Source organism: Typopeltis vanoorti, chromosome 4 (assembly GCF_054136105.1).
Source record: "Typopeltis vanoorti isolate ZY-2024b chromosome 4, IOZ_Tvanoo_1.0, whole genome shotgun sequence".
NCBI classification, from domain to species: domain Eukaryota; kingdom Metazoa; phylum Arthropoda; class Arachnida; order Uropygi; family Thelyphonidae; genus Typopeltis; species Typopeltis vanoorti.
Window position 1 is genome coordinate 159,379,415 of NC_143552.1, and position 21,167 is coordinate 159,400,581.

General features: G+C 36.3%; 1 protein-coding gene across 1 annotated transcript in view; it reads left to right on the forward strand.

The window, feature by feature from the left end:
• The window catches only part of LOC150107796 (RUS family member 1), a 222,143-nt gene that overhangs the window by 13,660 nt on the left and 187,316 nt on the right, over window positions 1-21,167 (forward strand). Inside the window, exon 2 of the mRNA XM_090391552.1 lies at window positions 12,126-12,203. Within this exon, the coding sequence (XP_090247678.1) occupies window positions 12,126-12,203 (78 nt within the window). The remainder of the gene's footprint in view (window positions 1-12,125; window positions 12,204-21,167) is intronic.

The window sequence follows — 21,167 nt, forward strand, 5'->3', positions numbered from 1 at the left end:
TGCTTGGTGAGGATATATTGTTGGAGGCGGAAGAAATAAGAGATCTGGGGGTGATAGTGGATAAGGATCTGAAATTTAGCGGACACATAGCCAAAATTGTGAAGACAACACAGTGGCTTCTGGGAATGATGCGGAGGACACTGACGTGTAGAAGTTGGGATATTCTTGTTCCGTTGATTAGGCCACACATGGACTATTGTGTCCAGATTTGGTCACCTGGTTTTCAGAAGGATGAAGAGATGTTGGAAAGGGTTCAACAACTGACTAAGGTAGTTTCTGACCTTTGGAATGTCAAGTATGAGGAAAGATTGAGAAGATGTAATTTGCAGAGTCTGGTGGGCAGGAGAAAGAGGGGGAGATATGATAGAAACCTACAAGTTGGTAAAGGGTTGTTATAGGATTAATGCTGTACAAGTTCTACATAAAATAGTGGGAGAACCAGAGGTCATCCCTGGAAACTGTATAAAGAGGTTGTGAGTAGGGGAGTGAGAAGTAGTTTTTTTTCATGCAGAGTTGTGAATGATTGGAATGCCTTGCCTGAGAGTGTGGTGTCTGCAAGGAGTTTGAGTGTGTTTAAGACACGGTATGATGTGATGTGTGTGTGTGATAAAGGGACCTCCCAGATGAGTCTTTGACTCCATGAGGTCTTGTGGTAATAATAATAATGACATTACGTTTATTAACATTGAACTGATAGCCATTTTCACATGCCATTAATTCCAGCCTATTCAAATCATTCTGCAAATACTGCATATCAGCAGTACTCGTGATTATCCTACCTGTATTTGCATCATCAGAAAATAGCTGTATATCAATGTCAAATCCTTCCCAATGTTATTGATTTACAAATTGAATAACAATCGACCAAGGACTGATCCTTGAGGCATACCACTGGTTACCTTGAATCTTGCGGATTGATATCCCCCCCCCATATACATGGAGTATGAATGGTTTAATTCTTTATCCAAGTGTAAGCAAAGAACATTTGCATGTGAAGTAACTTCACAACTGGGCAAAGAGACTAATGATTTCACATCAGTTGCCTTAGTATCCCATAATGCAAAGCACATATTCTTATGGACATGTATAATGCACAGCATTATACATGTCCATAAGAATACAATGGTGGTCTGAAAAGTTCTCGGCCTCAACCATAGATGGCAACACTATTGGCAAGGTTTTTTTTTCTAAGTTGGTGCATCTATGTGAAATTGAAGTCATTCTTTCAAGTATTTTGTTTTATACAACAGTCTGAAGCAGAAGTGTTGTCTGTGTCATTTGAAATGGATTAAATTAAGTATCGTGCAGTTATAAAATTCTTTGTAAAAGACACTTGGATAAAGGAGTAAACCAAGACTATAATTTCTAGGCATCCTTAATTTATAGTATAACCAAGTGGAAAAACTTTCAACATCTATCTCTAATCAGACCATTTTAGCGATAAGGTGTGATACCTTTTGACTACTTGTATATGGAAACATAACTTTGCATTACTTCAACCTTGATATCACTTCTGGGTCTGGTTTCTGCTGATGAGACCTCACTAATGGTCAAAACTGGTCTGATATGTAGCCCTTCCCATAATGCATAGCATTATTCATGTCTGTATGGATATGTGCATTGCATTATGGGATACTAAGACAACTGAAATGAAGTCATTAGCCTCTATATACAAGTACCCCAGTTGTGCAGTTATCTTGTGATCAAACTTTGTTTTCTTGCACTTGGATAAAGGATGAACCGAAGAATATAATTTTTTGGCATCATTAATTTATTAATTCAGTTGTAGGGCAGAGTTGTGTGCTACTTGAATTCACTATTATATGAAATCTGTGTGGACCACAGCTCTCTCTCATAAATAAGGTGAGGTTAGTGATTTATTAATATTGTTAATGAAAGTGATATTAAATATGAATTTAAATGAAGGATTTTAAGTTTAGTTCTTTAATTTTTAGAACTATTTTTTTCCATTTAAAACCACAACCAAAGATGTCAATTAGAAAGTCTGTTTTTATTTGGACTAGTTTCATGAAATACCGTATTTGCTGGCATATAAGATGCACTTTTTTTCTTTGAAAATAGATCTAAAAAACAGGATGCGTCTTATACGCCAATACTCAATTTTTTATTACTTTCATTTCTGGAAATTTTCTCTGTTCTGAGTTACGCGATTTCTTTCTTGCTTCCTTGCGGTGTGTCAGGGCAGTCAAGTTACGTAGAGTTCAGTGGATGCGCATGCGCTGTCATCGACGATCACAGCTGTGTTCCTGTTTGTTTAAACTTTTCAGTTGTTGTGAACAGTGATAAATTTCTGCCGTTAAATTTTCTGTATATTTCTTGGCAAATTATGGCCGAAAAACGTTGGCATTACTACAATATTGCATACAAGCTACGTGTGATTGTGTATGCTAAAGAACATGGAAACAGGGCTGCAGAGAGGCATTTCGGGCCACCCCCAACTGAGAAAATGATAAGAACTTGGCGGAATCAGGACGAGGATCTAAAAAAAAAGCAACTCGCAGTAAACATAACCTACGAAGTGGAACTGCAAAATGGCCAGAACTGAGGCAGAACTGAATACTTGGATTTTAGACCACAGAAAAGCAGGACTGTCAGTGTCTACAATAATGATTATTCATCAAGCAAAAGCGATAGCCACTAACAGACGGATCACCAACTTTACTGGATCAACATCATGGTGTTCATGATTCATGAAGAGAAACCAGCTATGTATGAGGACTAAAACAAAAATATCACAAAAGATGCTAGCTGAATATGAAGAAAAAATTATTGAATTCATTGATTCGTTATTAATGCAAGGAAACGAGAAAATTTTGATTAGGTATTTGTTGAAAGTAGACCTACTTATTACTTTATATTTGAAATACTGTAAATTCATTATAATATTCAGTGATAAAGTTTTTTTTTCCTAAAAAAATGTGTACAAAAAAGATGGTGCGTGCTGGCAAATACGGTCCTTGTTTCATTTCATCACGAAATAACATGAATAAACTAAAAACTAGAAATTAAGTAATAACAGTTAACATTTTAAATATTGAAACATATATATTTTTGAAAACATTTAAACAATGGAAAGTGTGCCTTCACTATTATGCTCGCTGCTGGTTTGTGGGTTGCTATGTACTACTGGTAGATACAAGTGTGTCGTTAAGGAAGACCAGACTTCGTGTGAAATCATCCCTTGCTTTTTATTATATTGTAGAAGACGCTTCATCATTTCAGTTGATTCTTTGAATACTCTTGAGTAATAACAGTAATCAGTGTGGCGCATTTCAGTTTGTCACCTTTCTACTTGGTGTTTGTTTCCATTGTATGCACTGCCACCCCTCATTTGTGCTAAATGGCACAAGTTTGCAAGCGTTTTTCAGCTGTATTAAGTAATCACTATGGCAACTGGGGTATCTTCTTCTTCATCGATCTCCTCATGCCTGAGGACTTGTGATCTTGGGAACAATGTTTCTCAATCTACTTCTGTCTCTTGACATAGCAGTTGCTTCTTCCAAGGAAAGTCTTGAGATCCTTTGGATCTATCTGGTCTTTCTTTCCTGTGTTTTCCTTGCATAATTTCCTTCTCGATGTTATCACCAACTCATCGTGATATATGTCCAAAATATTGAAGTATCTTCTTGTTGACTATGTCACATCAAAAAGAGACTGTCTCTTTTTGTGTTTGATTGAGAATACTGACATTGGTTCTTTTATCCAGCCATGAGATATTCAGCATCCTTCTCCAGCACCACATTTCAAAGCTGTCAATTGTCTCTCTCTCTCTTATCAAGTGTCCATGATTCTGCACTATAGAGAACGATTGAGAAAATAAGGGTATCCACTAGTTTATATTTGGTAGTGTTAGAAATAATTCTATCTTTCCATATCTTTTTTAGTTGTGTCATGGCAATCCTTCCCATAACAATTCTTTTTATTTCAGTATGACAACTGGCTTTATTATCTATCAGGGATCCAAGATATATGAACTGTTCTACTTTTTCTCATGGAAAGGCTTAGTCGTTGGTTATGCATATTTTACTAAATAATTTAAGGAAATTACGTCAACTGGGATATACATTAAAATAAATTTTAATATACTTCAATATTTCAGCAACGTCACGTTGCCATTTTCCCACCCCCACATATTTATGGACTCCCAAAACTACATAAGGAAAATATGCCATTACGTCCCATAGTGGATGGCATTGATTCTCCCACATACAAACTAGCTAAACATTTGTCCAAGGCTCTCTCACACTATATGCAACACACCTTCACACATAAAAAACTCAGCCCACTTCAAACCAGCATAGAAAACCTTACACTCAAACACACTGACATAATGGTCAGTTTTGATATCTCCTCCTTATTTACAAATGTCCCACTCAGAGAATCTTTAGAGCTAATCCAAGCTAAATTTTCTCCTGATATCACAGCCCTATTTCAGTTTACAATGAACTCAGGCTATTTTGTTTGGCAAGGAAAATTCTACAAACAAATAGAGGGGACAGCCATGGGTTCTCCACTCTCCCCACCCTTGGCAAACTTTTATATGGAGACTTTTGAAGAGAAAGCCTTAAACTCTGCCCCACAAAAACCAACCATTTGGCTTTGCTATGTTGATGATGTGTTCGCTATTTGGCCACATGGCTCCGATGCACTCCTCTCCTTCCTAACACACTTAAACAACCAACACCCCAGAATCAAATTCACCCTGGAAGAACTAAAAAACAACTGCCTTCCTTTCTTAGACACACTAGTCACCTGCCAGCCTGATGGAACCTTGGTTTTCTCAGGCTATAGAAAACCCACCCATACAGGCAGATTCATTCACCAACAATCCCACCACCTCCCCTCACAACATGGAGTCATTAAGACACTATACAACAGGGCTAAACTTATCTGTTCAAATGACAGTGCCCTAACCACAGAACTAAACCACATTCTCAACACTTTCTCAGCCAATGGGTATCCCCAGTAAACCACAACCCCCCTTCACAACAAGGATTACTCTAAATCCATCACCATACCCTATATCCCAGGCACCTCGGAAAAAATTGCAAAAATCCTAAAAAAACATGACTTAACTTCTTGTTACAGACCATATAAAAAATTGGCATCCCTTATCTGCTCTACTAAAGACCCCCCCGCTAGACCTACCTGGTGTATACCAGGTCCCTTGCAGCTGTAAGTTGTCCTACTTTGGCCAAACAGGCAGGACAGCAAATATCAGAATTTCAGAACACAAGGACTACATCCGGTTTCACCAATACAGCCACTCTGGTCTAGCTGACCATGCGCTGGATACCTGCCATAGAATACGGTGGAAGAAAGCCACGATAATACACTGAAGTAAATACAAATATGAAAGGCTTTTCATGGAATCGTCTTCAGCCCTAAGAAACAATCCAAACCTCAACAAATTTGGCTGCATGAGACTGCCTCAAATTTGGGAAACCTATATCAGAAGACCTTCACCCCAAGAATACCAACAATGGCTGCTAGGGGGCACCATCAGGACTTTAGGAGAAATAATAGCTTCCTGCTTCTTCCTCACTTACTGCTTGTTGTGCCTGCTTGCACGTGTCTTGTTCTTAAGTTTCTTGAAAATGGCAACATGACGTTGCCGAAATATTGAATTATATTAAAATTTATTTTAATGTATATCCTAGTTGACATTGTAATTACCTTAAATTATTTAGTAAAAAATGTTCTACTTTTTCTAAGTTGATGCGATGAGTAGTAGACGTTTCTTCTTTTCCTATCGTCATATACTTGCTCTCATTATTATTACGTGACACCTCCAAGGAGTCCAGAGATTCATCGAGGGAGGACACATACTCTATAGCTCTCTATTTCTCCCAACTACAACGAACCAGGACTACCAACACCATCATCATCTACACCAATCCACTACCGCCCACCACCACTAGTATTTTCACAGATAATCACAAACATCCATGCCCAATGTGGGATTCGAATTTGTTTGCAGCCTTTTGGCTGAAGAGCAGATATGCTAACCACTCAGCCGGCCAGGCCAGGCCTTATCTCTGTTAATTTTAAGTCTGTATTTAATGCTCTCCCAATAAGTGACATCAGTTCTCTTTCACTGCTGGCTATAAACACAATATCATCTGCATACCTGTTTATCTTCTTACCTGCAATTGAGATTCCACCTTTCCATCCATCAGGAGCTTTTCTCATTATGAATTCACTATAGAAGTTGAACAGGTCGGGAGGTAGGATTGCGTCCCTGCCTAACCCCCTTTTTCTGTCTTAAACCACTCTGAGATATTTTGGCTTATCTTCACTGTTGCTGTGTTCCTGTCATATAATTGCTTTATTAAGTTGATTAGGTATTTTGGAATTCCCATTTTGTTCAGACATTTCCAGAGTACCTCCCAATTGACACAGCCTTGGTATAGTCCATAAAACAGAGATACATTGGGATATTGACTCATGAGTTTTTTCTATTAGCTGCCTTATGTTTGCAATATGGTCTCTGTATCTCAACCAGACCTGAAACCAGCCTGTTCATTTGGGTTTTCTAGTTCAATGTAGTTCTTCAGTCTTTCTTTAATCACATGTAGCAGAATTTTGCTTGCATTTGAAATCAATGCAATGGTCCTATAGTTGTTGCAGTCATCGATATTTCCTTTCTTGTGTGATGATATGAATATAGATCTTACCCAATCTTCTGGCCAAATACCTCTTTCCTAGGTTTTTTTGCATATTCTAAAGATAATTTCAGTTCCATTAGGCCCAAGGGTTGTGAGTAGTTCACTTGGTATTTGATCAAAACCTAGCATTTTTTCTTTCTTGGGATTTTCCAAAGCCCATTCAACTTCGTCTTTTAAAATATTCGGTTCCTTTTGTGTGAATTTCTCTTGTCTTTCTTCAAATGAGATTTTTATAAAGATTCTCACAGTAACTTTTTCATCTCTTGGGTATGCCATTTGTATTGGTTAAAATTTGGTTGTTTGAATCAGCTATGCTAGAGTTATTTGGTTTAAAGTTTCTAGTTATGAGTTTGATTTTCTTGAATAGATCTTTGGTTTGATTTTTATTAGAATGTAATGTTCTTCAATTTCTTCACACTGCTTTTGTAAAATCTTGTCTTTGTTTTTCTTGTAGAGTTTTTTTTTTTTTTTTGTCAATCTGTTTCACTTGAGATCCATGGAATGTTTATTTTTGTTCTTTTGTGGATTGTATTCTTTGTTGTCTCAAGAATTGTTGCTTTTGTTTTGCACCCAAGTTCTTCTGCTGTTTTTGCCTCTATACAGTTGCTTAATTCAGAAAGTTTGTTTTCCACAGCAATATTATAATTACCATTAACTCTTGAGACCTCTGTTCTTGACAGGTAGGTTAGTTTATTCACCTTTAAATGTATTTTTATGTCTGCTATGAGGAGTTGATGATCTGAGCTACAGCCTGAACCTGGAAGTGTTGACTAACTTTGGTATAAAAGTTTGTTAATCTGTTTATTGATTTTGTAGTTTTGTTTAATCTTTTGAATATTTGTTAACAGCATTGTTGAATTGTATATATTGAGCAAGGAAAATAAAACAGATTTGTGAATGACTGACTAGGGAAATCATTCAAAATTGCAGAGGAAAAAGAAGTTATGGGAAAACTGCATAAAGAAAGAAAGAAAGAGAGAGAGAGAGAGAGATGAACAAGAAATGTCAGGTGCAAGCAAGCAACCAGTGGAGTAAGGAAAGAAAAATTATAGTATGAGAAGAGAATAGCACCACAATCCTTGGAAAAATCTTATGTAGTCTTCTTTATTATGTGGCCATTAAAAGGAGTAATAATCTTGAATGAATGACCTTGCTGGAATGAGGAGCTATTTTGGAAACTGAACTAATGTAGATGACATTAGTAGAGCTATTACTTTATTTTTAACACCAGATCTCCTTGGAGTCAAAGACTCATTGTCTAGAGCTGTTACTTGTGTGAAATGTGTTATTGTTATGAGAATGGGAATACTGATGGATTGGAAGTTAATGAAAATGATGCATTTAGAATTCTAAGTATTCAAGATTTCAGCAAGGAGCATGGGGCTGGATGAGATTTCACTGCATTTTAATAAAATGTTAATGCTTTAATGAAATTACTTAATGAAATCAAATTACTTATGAAATCACTTAATGCGTTAATGAAAAGCATAATGACTAGAGTCCCTGAAGACTGTCCATAAGGATATTGATAAAATAAACTATAGGCTATTTTTGTTCTGTAGTTAATATTTAAAAAAAAATTGTAAGAGGTCATATACAGAATTATTATTATTATACGGACACCTCCATGGAGTGCGAAGACTCATTGCAGGGAGATCTAGTCTATCCACACAATTTATCATACCTCTCTTTGAACCCATTAACAAACAAAGCACTAACAACTGACTCTGGCAACCCATTCCACTCATTCACCACTCTCCAAGCAAAAAAATCTAGTCCTCGCACCCTTACTAACCACACGTTTATTTAACTTCCAGGGATGACCCCTTGTTCTGCTCGCTCTAGCCAAGTGCTGAAATATTTCCCTTGCATCTATCCTATAAAATCTTTTAAGCAACTTAAATGTTTCTATCATATCCCCTCTTCTCCTATCAACACCAACCTTCAACCTTACAATCAACCTTCTGCAATCACACACACCTTCAATCTATCCTCATAGGGAACATTCTACAGGCCACTCACCATTTGGTCACTCGCCTCTGAATCCTCTCCACCTCATCCCCAAGAAACCTAAGGGACCAGACTTGAGCACCGTAATCAAGATGGCATATCAAGGCCTTATAAAGAGGAATTACAACTTCCTTATCACTACTTGTTAATGTGTTCTTAGCCAAGTAATCTTATGGGCTAATTCAGCAACCTTAGCAATATGTCTTCTAAATTTTAACTCTCTGTCTAAATCTCTAGCTTCATCTATTTCCTGGAGTACAGTGCCATCAATGTGATACATAGCTTGTAATCTATTTATCCCAAAATGCATAACTTGACATTTCTTGACATTAAACTGATGCTCATTAATTTTGCTCATACTGACAGCCAATTTAAATCTTTTCTGCAAGCTCTCCACATTGCCTTGATTAACTATTATTATACCTAATTTTGCATCATCAGCAAACAACTGAATATTTCCTTTCAGGTTATTTCCTATATCATTTATGTACAAATTAAACAGCAATGATCCCAATACTGAACCTTGTGGCACACTAGTCACCTGTTTTCGCCTCAATTCTGCCCTTCCATTTACCACTTTTTGATATCTGTCCAGCAGCCATCCTTTTATTCACTTAACCAGTCTCATATCCATCCCCATTTGTTCTAATTTGCATAACAGTGTTCCATGTGGTATTCTGTCAAATGCTTTTGCAAGATCATCGTGTAGCCATTTCCTTTATCTAGATCAAGGGGTGCTTAAGGGTCAAAGCTGTATAACTGAGAAGAGACCTCCACATAGCCTTGAAAGGAATGCAGAGAAATGACCAGGGCTTCTGACCCAGTGTCCAATTCTCACCTTCTCATGGTGCACCCTGTTAGGTATCTACCTGGATACTGAATGAACGAGGATGGGCTGGAAATTTGGGGTTTAGCAGACCAAATTGTATTCTTATTGGCTTAAACCAAAATATAAAGTGATGGTACAACATGACAGAATTTCATTCTGACTGGGACGTCACCCATTTAAACGAGGCTTCCCCTTGTCTTTGCTAGGGAACCAGGGCAAACAGCGAAAAGTCAGCTACTGGAACAAATCCTGAATCAACTCATCCTAACTCATCACCAGAGTTCAAGATCGGTACTATCAACATAAGAAGCCTGAATGGCAAAGAAATGGAGCTAGCTGAGGAATTTAATAAGTACCAGATCGACATAATAGGGGTTACTGAAACAAAAAAGACAAAATCTGGTGAGATTTTTTCTGAGCAATAAATACAAAATGTTATATTCAGTCAATGACTATCAAGAAGAAGGTGTAGCTATAGTATTGAATGCCAAATATGAAGCTAATCTTCTTGAATGGCAAGCAGTATCAAGTAGAGTGATGTGGGCAAACATCAGAACATGGAACTGGACAATGAGACTATTTGTGACTATGGTCTCTGAATTTTTTGAGACTTTAGAGAAAGCAACTGACACTGAAAAATTGGTCCTTGTTGGGGATCTAAGTAGCAGAGTAGGAAATGATTGTCAGATATACAAAAATATTTTTAAAAAATTTGAAGAAAAGAGCAAAGCTAATAATAATGGCAAATACCTGTTGGATTTCTGCTCAGGACATGGACTGGTTATTACTAACACAATGTTCCAACATAAAAATGTGCACAAATTCACATGGAGAGAAGAGGCAAGGAATAAGAAAAGTCTCATTGACTATGTTATTGTTGATACAGGAAAGGGCCTCTTCTGAACTGCTGCCATAAAGTTAAAAATGCACAATTGCTAGATTGTCATTAGGCTGTAGCTTAAGGTTCACTTCTGGAACTAGGGCTCAGCCCAAACCATGAAAATTAACCACAGACCATGACGACTCCTCCACAAACTTGTCCATCAGATTGACAGATGGTGAAGTGTGATTCATGACTCCATTTTCAATGCTTCCAAGTCCAGTGGCAATGAGCTTTACTGCTCCCTATCTGACACTTGGCTTTGCCCTTGCTGAAGTTAGACTTGGGTGTGGGTGGCTGAGTAGCCATGAAAGTCACGATCTTTATCTTCTGATGAACAGATGTGTGCTTGGAAAGGCATTTTAGGACTCTGTAGTAAGTGTTTCAACCAAAGCCAGGCAATTTTTTTTTTTTTTTTGTATCACGTGTTTTGGCACTTGGTGCTCTTGCTCTCAGATTTTATGTAGCCAAGTTGCAATTGTACTGTTGTTGTTTCTATTTCACAATAAAATCACCTATTGGCTTCACCAAAACTCCAACAGGGCAGCAATTTCTTGAACTGAGTTGATGTCCAGGTGGTATTCTATGATATTGTCATGTTGAAAGTCACTGAGCTCTTCAGTACAGCCCATTTTACTAATTTTTTTTTCTATAAAGCTAATTTTTTTGTCTATAAAGATTGCAAAACTGCACAGTTTTGCAATCTTTATAGTGTACTTCCTTTTATATTCATATGAGCATAGCTGCGATGTATATAGCTGTAGGGGTGTCTGGACATATTTGATTAGTAGTGTATTAGGAAGGAACTCTAAAATTGTTTTCATTCAGGAATGTAATGAATGGAATAAAGGAAGGAATGAAATAAACTATGCTCACACAGGAATGTGTGAGCATAGTTTATTTCAGGTGAAATGGTCACTTAAACAGAATGAGAGTGGAAAAGTTAGTAAAACAAGTATTTGTTGTCAGGATGGCAAGAAAAGATCAAAAGAAAGACAGAGGTCTAGGCGTATAGATACAGTAAAAGGTTCCATAGGAAACTGAAATATAAGATTTGGAGTCCTGAGGGATAAGAGATTAATTTGGAAGAAAACTGTTGATTGATGAAACTACATGATTACTACATGAAAAGTCTATGTTGCTACTAACCACCTATCAACAGTTTTCTTCCAAATTAATCTGTTATCCCTCAGGACCAAATTTCTGATATGTATCTGCTGCATCCCCTGAGGATACATATCAGGAATTTGGTGATGGTGAACTTTCCTGAATAGAGTAAGATTGTAGCAATTGTTATTGTGTCATTTAATTTTGCAATATGCGTCTAAAGTAATTTTTCTTATTTAGTTCTGCACTTAAGATGGTTTATTGCAAAGTTGAAAATTTTGACTAATTAAGTATGTTTATTATCTTATAACTTCAAGTTTCTTGTAGTTATTCTTTAAATATACATAAGGCTGCAAATGTGTTTTAATTATCTGTAAGCCTATGTAAACCAAATATTTCATATGTCTGAAATGTAGGTATCTCTTCTCTATCCCTCCCATCTCTAACAAAATGCAGAAATTCTCCTTTTTTCTTCTTATTTTATTGCTATAAGATTCTATAGGATTTTGATTTGCTGGTGTGGTGTATATGCATGTATGACGTGGGAACTGTCTGAATATAGTATTCATTTTATGTTTTATATTTTCTACATATTTAATTTTGGTTTTAGGCTGTATTTCTTCCTCATGGATTTCCTCACACAGTAAGTGAAGACTATTTGGAATATCAGCTTTGGGATAGCATTCAGGTACAGTAACTGTATTTCTCTGAACATTGCTGAATATTAATTTTCATACTCTTTAGACTAATGAACCATCTACAATGTTCAAAAAAAAAAGAAAGAAAGAAATAACATGTGGAAGAAACTGCTATAGAAAGCATAATATTATTATTGTTATTCATGACACCTCCAACGAGTCCTCAGACTCATCACGGGAGGACACCTATTGTACAACTCTCCATCTCCACCACTGTTACAGATGTTCCTTATGTTTTTGCTTTAAAGAAGATGCAGATATAAGGATAATAAGTATGGTTTTCATTGGCATTTTTATAGGCACACAGATGTGATATGCAGGCACAGCATGTCATATTTGTATATGGTAAGGAGATCTTGAATATTGTTCTTATAATCTCCCAGATTTCTGGTAAATTGAGGAAGCCACTATTTAGGTGAGTGCTGCAGAGCTGTGGTAGATTCCAAGAATAATCTGTCTGATTTCTATTTACATCTGCATAGTAAAGAGGTTTTTTTTCACAAATGCCAGTGATCTCTGTCAGTGTCATGATCAGCAACTCTGCAATGTGGTTACAGTATATATGCTTGACATATTTTGTGTGGTTATCCATTTCAACGTTTGCTGTTCTTCAGTTTGATTAAAATATGTATTTGCAAGGGGGACAAGGAATACTGCAGATGCCAAGGTTGAGCTATGCTTTTGCTTAATACATGGTGCTAGTACTGCACTCTTATTGATATTGAGTTTGAAATGTAAACCAAACATTTCACATGTCTGAAATGTAAGTATCTCTTCTTCCACCTCCTCCTCCATCGCTCCCATTCCTAACAAAATGCAGAAATGCTCATTTTTTCTTCTTATTTTATAGCTGTAAAATTCTATAGGATTTTGATTTGCTTCCTCAGCTAATCTCCTATTTGCCAATTTCTCCTTTTCACTACACTCTCACTTTCTAGTTTAAATGAATATTTAATAATCATCTCATCTTCCTAGTCTATTTTATAAACGCATAGGTTAGGAAGGTGAGGAGTACCCTGAGAGGATGCCTGTTCTTTTTACCTCTTTCATCTACCTCACCTCCCACTCTATTTATCCTGCTGACCTTATGAATATGGTCCATTGTCATAAGCAGATGATCTCAGGAAAAGCTTAGTTTCCTTAGTTTTTCATGGTCTCCTGCTCTGTAATTCTATGCTTCTCTTTTGTTTAGTGAATTTTTTACTGTCTAATCACTTTCCATGTTTCACTAAGCTGCTCAAGGAATTCAATCTCCTTATTCACACATTATTTCCTGCTTCCAGCCAGTGCTTCCATTGTCGAAGTTACTAATTAATTGTTATCTGCATTTCACTTGCCAGTCTCATCTGCCAGAACACTCCAGAATCATATTCTTCTACATTCCTTTACTTATAGTAGCATCCCACCAAACATCTAAAATTTCTGCTCATTCATTAAATAGCCTCAAAGCCAACATTACTATACTTTTCAAGTTCTTCATATAAGAGATCATCAGTAATATCCCACATCTCTGTCTCTTTAATCCTAATGCAGTACACATGCATTACAGCAAACACCACTGTAATGAGAGGATATCACCACGTGACTCTCGTGCACACACAGCTTAACATAATAATGAAAACCATCTCCACCGTAAGATCTACTCCTTTCCAATGGTTGCCTTTTCTTTCCCACATCACTCCTCCATGCCTCAGAAGAGAAGCAGCTACCATCAAAGAAATAAATACTCGTAAAATCAGCCATAACATGCACCTTCCTATATATCAAGATATCTCTTCACCTTCAGTTTAGTGCCTTTCCTCCAGATCTCCCATCTGGCTTGCTTGTGTCAATTCCAGATGATGGTCCCCAGCACTGGTGGAGAAGATTCTGGAACGAACTACAAACAAGTACCTGATTACAGATCAAACTACCAAAACTCCAGAAATTTCCCTTCGCACCTCTGGAGCCAGCTAAACAAATTTAAGACCAGCCAAGGCTGCTGTGCCTGCTTATTACATATGTAGGGAATTTTGCAGTCACCCTTTTGCTTGTGTGGTGCTGTGCAGACTATGCATCATATCACTGATGACCATCCTACATACTCCTTCCCTAGAGGCCTCAGCACTTGCATTTACTCCAATTGCTTGGATGTCATTGACTGGATTGATTAACTGAACTATCAATCTGTATATAGTTTTGCTCATTAATTTCTTGTATTTTTACTCATCTCATATGCCAAATAAATAAATGAGAGGATGCCATATAACAAACTATGGAAAAGTCCCAGCCTAAGTTCTGTAGAGCCAGTGCTGTTTTAAGCTCATTACAAACAGTAAAAGCTCAAAACCTTTACAGTAGAGAACTGAATTTCTCAGCAGATGTCATGATCAGTGTGCATAAGAAATGGTTAGAAATTGCACACTGACCACAGAACATAAAAAAATTGGCAAGAACCAAACATAAAGAATGCAAACAACAATAGCATGAAAAAAATACAAATGTACAATAATGGGAGACATAAGAAAGCCAGAAGAGTATGAAATAATAAAAATAAAAATGCAGAATTAATGTTTAAATTTTGAAATGTTACATTAGTGTAAATTAATGTCACTTACCTGAAATTTTCAGGCTGAACTAAATACAGTTGACTATCACTTAGTAGCAAACTCATACGGACCATAGGAATAGTTTGCTATAGTGAATTTCTTTGTATAGCATTGTACCTATGTCGTTTTGGTTGAGATTTCTCAGTAGAGAAGTCTCACACTTATTATACTGGTGTTTGCTATAGTGAGAGTGGACTGTATTTAGCTCAAATAATGAAAAATTATAAATAAATTTTTACTTTATGGATAAAAAAATATTTCAAACACAAAATGAGTTGTTACCCACACAGATATCATCACTTTTCATTGAACTTTGAGTTAGAAAGAAATACTGTAAATTGCCATATTTCTTTAATTTATACTGCTAACAGAACAGTATCAGTCTGTCAGCTGCCTATGATTGGATCTCTGCCCAGTTAAGAAGTTGCCTTGTTCATACCAGCTGTGCTAGTCCTTTCCTCCCTCTTCTCCCAAGCTGACTAATGTCCATCACGAGCATCTTCTCTCTTTTGCAGATAGCCAGTTATAATGTTCACTGACTGATCAAGTTTTCAGGTTATTTTTGGTTTTAATGTTACAGACTACACATTTAGTTCATCATGGAAGATTTCAGGTAAGCGACATTAATTTAAGCTAACATAATATTAAACATTTATTATGCAATTTAATTTTTTATAATTTCATATTCTTCTAATTTTTTCTTATGTATCTCCCATTATTGTTTGCATTTATACATTTTCTTGTTATTTCATGTTCTTTGTTTGTTTCCTGCTAATCAAAAGTATTCTATCATTGATATTGTAAAAACAGTCATAATTTAAAATTATGAATATTTTTGCAAATTTTTTATGTTAGTACATTATTAGTTTTGGTTTCATAATACATATTGTTAGCACTTGCAATGTGACCGTTATTGATGTTATTTTCTCAAAATGAAATGTGAAGCATTTAAAAAAATTTATATATTTACTGGTTGTGTTACTTTCTGATAGTTGTGTTACTTTCAGAAATTGCAGGCGTATACTTCTGTGGCAAATTGGTTCAAAAGATATATTTCGGTGATTACACCACATTTTTTATTATTCAGTTATACAAATTACTGAAATAATAGTTCCCGACAAGTTTCGTAAATCATAGGATTTACATCTTCGGGGGTAAATAGTTTAACTTAAAGTTTAAACAAGAGAATTAATAAATACAAATCATAACCGTCTGGCTATTCATAAAACTCAAATAACAGAATGCAGATATAAAACGTTATTGAAGTTGAACAATACTGGACGATGTCACGTGTTCTTGTTCTCGTTCATACAGTCCGAGCTCAGATCCGAGATCCGAGCTAATATGCTAAAAAAACCCAACCCAATGCAATAAAAATCAAGGTTTAATTCTCCATCAAGTGTGGTCAGCTCTAATAAAAAATCTACCTCAATCTGAGCTCGGACAGTATGAACGAGAACAAGAACACGTGACATTGTCCAGTATTGTTCAACGTCAATAATGTTTTATATCTGCATTCTGTTATTTGAGTTTTATGAATAGCCAGACGGTTATGATTTGTATTTATTAATTCTCTTGTAATACTAGTTACCCCTGAAGATGTAAATCCTACGATTTATGAAACTTGTCAGGAACTATTATTTCAGTATTTCGTATAACTGAATAATAAAAAATGTGGTGTAATCACTGAAATATATACTTTCAGAAATTTGAAAGTATTTTAAAATTATTAAGTGTTGTGTTTTTTTGTAGAGACATTCTCGTTATGCTAATGAAGACATGTCGGCCATCATACCTAATCACTCACATATAGTGCGCATGCTCGCTGAGGAGATCGATGCGTGATTGTCAGCTGACAAGCACAACGTTCTGTATTGAAGTAATGCAGAACAAGAGAGAGAGAGAGCATTCAGTATCGAGGTAACAAAAAAACGAGAGAGCTAATGGAAGTTTAAAGAATGCAGACGGAGGAATTTTGTTCTTATGATCCCATGAGAGGTTGGTTGGTCAACCTATAGTATGCTAGTACCATATATGGGAAGAGAATTGGGACAATGAGGAACTTGTTCATATTGGATTTGAAGGCCTGTGTTGTATTTCTTGGGAAACGTGGGGGGGGGGCTTTTCCAGAATACAGCAACAGTAGGGATTAAGGAGGAGGGAGAAAATCTTGTTCAATGAGTATGAAATATGACTGTGAAGGGATGTTGGACAGTAGCTGCTTGTGTTTCAATGGATTTAGTAGATAGAGGGGGAATTATTGATGATAGTTCTGATGAGCATTTACCATGGAAATATTTATAGAAGATGCATGCAGTAGATACTAGATGCCTGTGTGAATAGTTGGAGTGATTTAGTAAGAAAGGAGTCATTAATCAGTCTGACTACTCTCTTTTGTATTGTGTAGAGCAGTGTTTCTCAACCTGTGGTCCGGGATGATGGGACAGGTGGTCCGCAGGCAGATTTAAATTAATTAAATAAATATATATTTTTTAGTTATCCAAACGAATTAAAATTGAAAAAGTAAAAATTATTGAAATCAAATGGAGACTTAAAAAAACAACACTCAGAATGTTCAAAAGCGGAAGCAATAAAACTACACTCTTTATCCAAAAAGAAACCAAACTTTTCGAAAATAGATGAAACTAGGCGCCACCTGTTGTATCTTTTTGTTGTCGAAAGTGGCAACCTTCATTAGTGTTGTGTCAACTGTTTATGACATTTGTTTCATTAGAAGCCGAGTTATAGTGCCAAGAGTGACAGTGTTTTGACAAACGGTCAGTCATCACGATATGCCATGCGTGACGAATTCTCGCTATCAATCGCTTCAAAACTTCGAGATAAAACTCGCCATTAACTGTTTGGCCAGGCGGAACGAATTCTTTGTGGATAATGCCCTTTGAATCATAGAAACAAATCAACATTGTCTTTACTTTTGACTTCTCCAAGCGACTTTTTTCGGATGCCCTTCTTCTGATGGTCTCTACTCAGCACTATGGTGCGTTGTTTTGGGTTCATACTCAAAACACCGCATTTCGTCACCAGTAACAATCATTTTGAGGAAGTTTGAGTCCTTACGAGCGGTTTTAATGAGGTCCTTGCAGTGTTCAATTCGATACATTTTTTGGTCTGTCAATTTGTGGGGAACAAATCGTGAATTCAATTTATGAAGGCCCAAACTCTTGGTCAAAATATTGTGCACAGTTGATTTTGGAATCCTCAATTCATCTTCAATCAATCTCATGGACGATTTCGGGTTTTCTTTGATGAAATCACGAACTTTTTGGATGTTAACTTTGCTCAGTCCAAAAGTTTTTGGACGGCCCGGCTTTTCGTTGTCCTCAAGTGTCTCACGACCACTTGGAAATCGCTTAAACCACTAAACTTGAGTACGAGATAAGCATTCATCACTATATGCTTTTTGAAGCATTTGATGCATTTCAGTAAAACTTTTACCAAGTTTAACACAAAAATCAATCGCAGCTGTCTGTTTGAAACTCATTTTCCGACCATTTGTCAAAACACACACTGTCACTCTTGGCATTATAACTCGGCTTCTAATGGAACAAATGTCATAAACAGTTGACACAACACTAATGAAGGTTGCCGCTTTTGACAACAAAAAGATATAACAGCTGGCATTACTCGAAAAGTTCAGTTTATTTTTGGACAGAGGGTGTATATTGTTGTTCACTTCACCCGCCTTTTATTACTCGTCATTCTAGCTCTACAATAATTTGTAGAGGCAGAATAAGAGGGGTGAAGTGAACAACAATATAGTTTTATTGCTTCCGCTTTCCCTTGCTGTTTTGTCAGATTTGAAGTGAACATGTGTTATCCACATTTCAACCAATTGATTTTTGTTACTGAAGATTTCCCTCCTTCAACCAAGGCTCAGTATACCTTCAGAGGTGCTAAATGATACTTGGACAAAGTGTGTCATGAGTTAACCTAGTATTTATATATTTATATATTTTTTGGAAAAGTTTTTTAATAATGGAAAAGTGGCTAAGAACTAGGACTTTGAAAAGAAAAGCAAATGAAACATGTTATGCTAACCATAATTGTGATACTCGTTGTAACGGTGAGGAAATCTGATACAATTAAAGTAGAAGAAACAAGCAGTTCAAAGAAAAAAATAGAGTAGGAAATATATCAGTTCATGTTTGGAATTCGGGTTTACTTGGTGTAGAGATGAAAGTGAACAGAAACCTCAATGTGTTTTCTGTTATTAAGTGTTGTCGAATGAGTGCATGAAACCTGCAAAACTCCGATATTTAGAAACTAAACATTGTGATGTGAAAAATAAGCAAATTGGAAAAAAAGCCAATTTCAGCAATTCTTAGCGACATTAAATCATGGGAAAGATGTAGTTTCAGCCATGGGTTTGGTTAATAGTAGCAAAGCACTGAAAGCATATATCTCTAAAGTTTGAGCATAGCAAAAACAGGGAAACCTCATTCTATCTGGGAAAACCTACTACTTCCAGCTAAAAAAAAAGATGTGGTGAAAACTATGTTTGGCAACAAGTTACTAAAAGATGTTGATTTGACTTCTCTTTCAATGATACTGTAGGTCGCAGAATTAATGATATGGCAGGTGACGTAGAATCTCAGTTAATCAAAAGAGTTAAGAAGAGCCCTTATTATGCATAACAAATAGACAAGACTACTGATGTTACAAATGATGCGCGGTTAATATGCTACGTAAGATATGCTCATGATAACGACATTCGTGATGATATTCTGTTTTGTAGAACATTGTCATCCCAAACAACTGGAGAAGAAATATTTCACACTCTCAATAATTACATAATACACGAAGGGATCCAGTGGGAAAAATGCATGGGCTTCTGTTCGGATGGAGCTCTCCCCCTTACAGGAAGAGAACATAGTTGGGGGGTTGTTTTTATGGTCAAGGAAGTGGCTCCGGATATGAATTGGATATATTGTTTCATACATAGGAAAAGGTTGGCCTCGAAAGGAATAACACCAGAATTTAAAACTCTGCTATACAACACTGTAAAGCTAGTCAATTTTATTAAGGCCCGGCCGTTAAATAACAGGTTATTTTCAGTACTCTGTGATGAAATGGGCAGTGAATGTATACAACTTTTGCTTCATTCTGAAATTCGCTGGCTTTCCAGGGACAAAGTACTAACAAGATTATTTCAATAAAAGCACAAAGTTTTATTGTTTGTAAATGAATGTAATTCTAATTTTGCATCACTCCTTGTTGACGAAGCATGGTTATCAACACTGTCCTATCTTTCAGATATTTTTTTGAAATCAAATGAACTAAATCTCTCCCTTCAGGGAAATTCTTTAACTGTTCTTGATGCCTACGACAAAATAAAGGCATTCGAGAAAAAAAAAACTGGTGTTGTGCATTAGTTATGTAAAAGACAGATAATTTGCACCTTTTCCAACATTGGAATCCTTTTTAGTGGAAAATGATCTTTTTGTTGATTTTGTGTTTCTGGAAAGGGTTTGTGACCACCTCAAAACTCTGAAACAGAATTTTGAAACATATTTTCCAAATAACTTTTATAAGAAATTTCTGTGGGTTCGAGATCTATTTCTGGCTTATAGTCACGAGAATGACCTTTCGTTATCGAAAAAAGAACAGTTAATTGAGTTTTCAAGTGCCATTGGGCTTAAAATGCAATTCCATGATCTTGTTTTGGCTCGATTCTGGATCTTGCCTTCAGTGAGAAGTGAATTTTTCCGAATTATCTGAAGAAGCACTGAAAATCGTCATGCAGTTTTCTAGAACCTATCTTTGTGAGAAAGGATTTCCATCGCTCCTTCAAATGAAATCAAAATATAGAAATCGTCTTAGTGTGTGCCAATCTTCGACTGAAAGTTGACCAATATTGAACCAGACATCCAGCAACTCTGCAAAGGCCAAGAAGCTGAACCATCTCATTAAAAGTAAGTAGTAACATAATTATATCATTTATTTTGACTACAGTTTCCGATTATTCTTGTTACTGGTTTTGAAATTAATCCATTTCAAAAATCGGGGATGAAACGAAAGTTATGCAAAGTGACGTCAAGGTGAGTCTCAGCTCTGCGTGCAAGGAGGATAACTGCCTGTGTCCCGTTTAGTGAAGTTCCGTATCTCATACGGTCGCTTGTTGGAATATGCGGCCAAGCACACCGAATCCGGCACATGCAAACAACAACATCTGTACAGTCATGGATTGTACAGAAACACACATCACAATGTAACGAATACAAGCAGCACACAGGGTGGATATAACTAAAACCACCATCATAACACGATTAGTACAAATCACATGCATACGCTACAGGAAAATGCACTTGACATCGTGGGTTTGACTGTTTATAGATATCAGGAAGC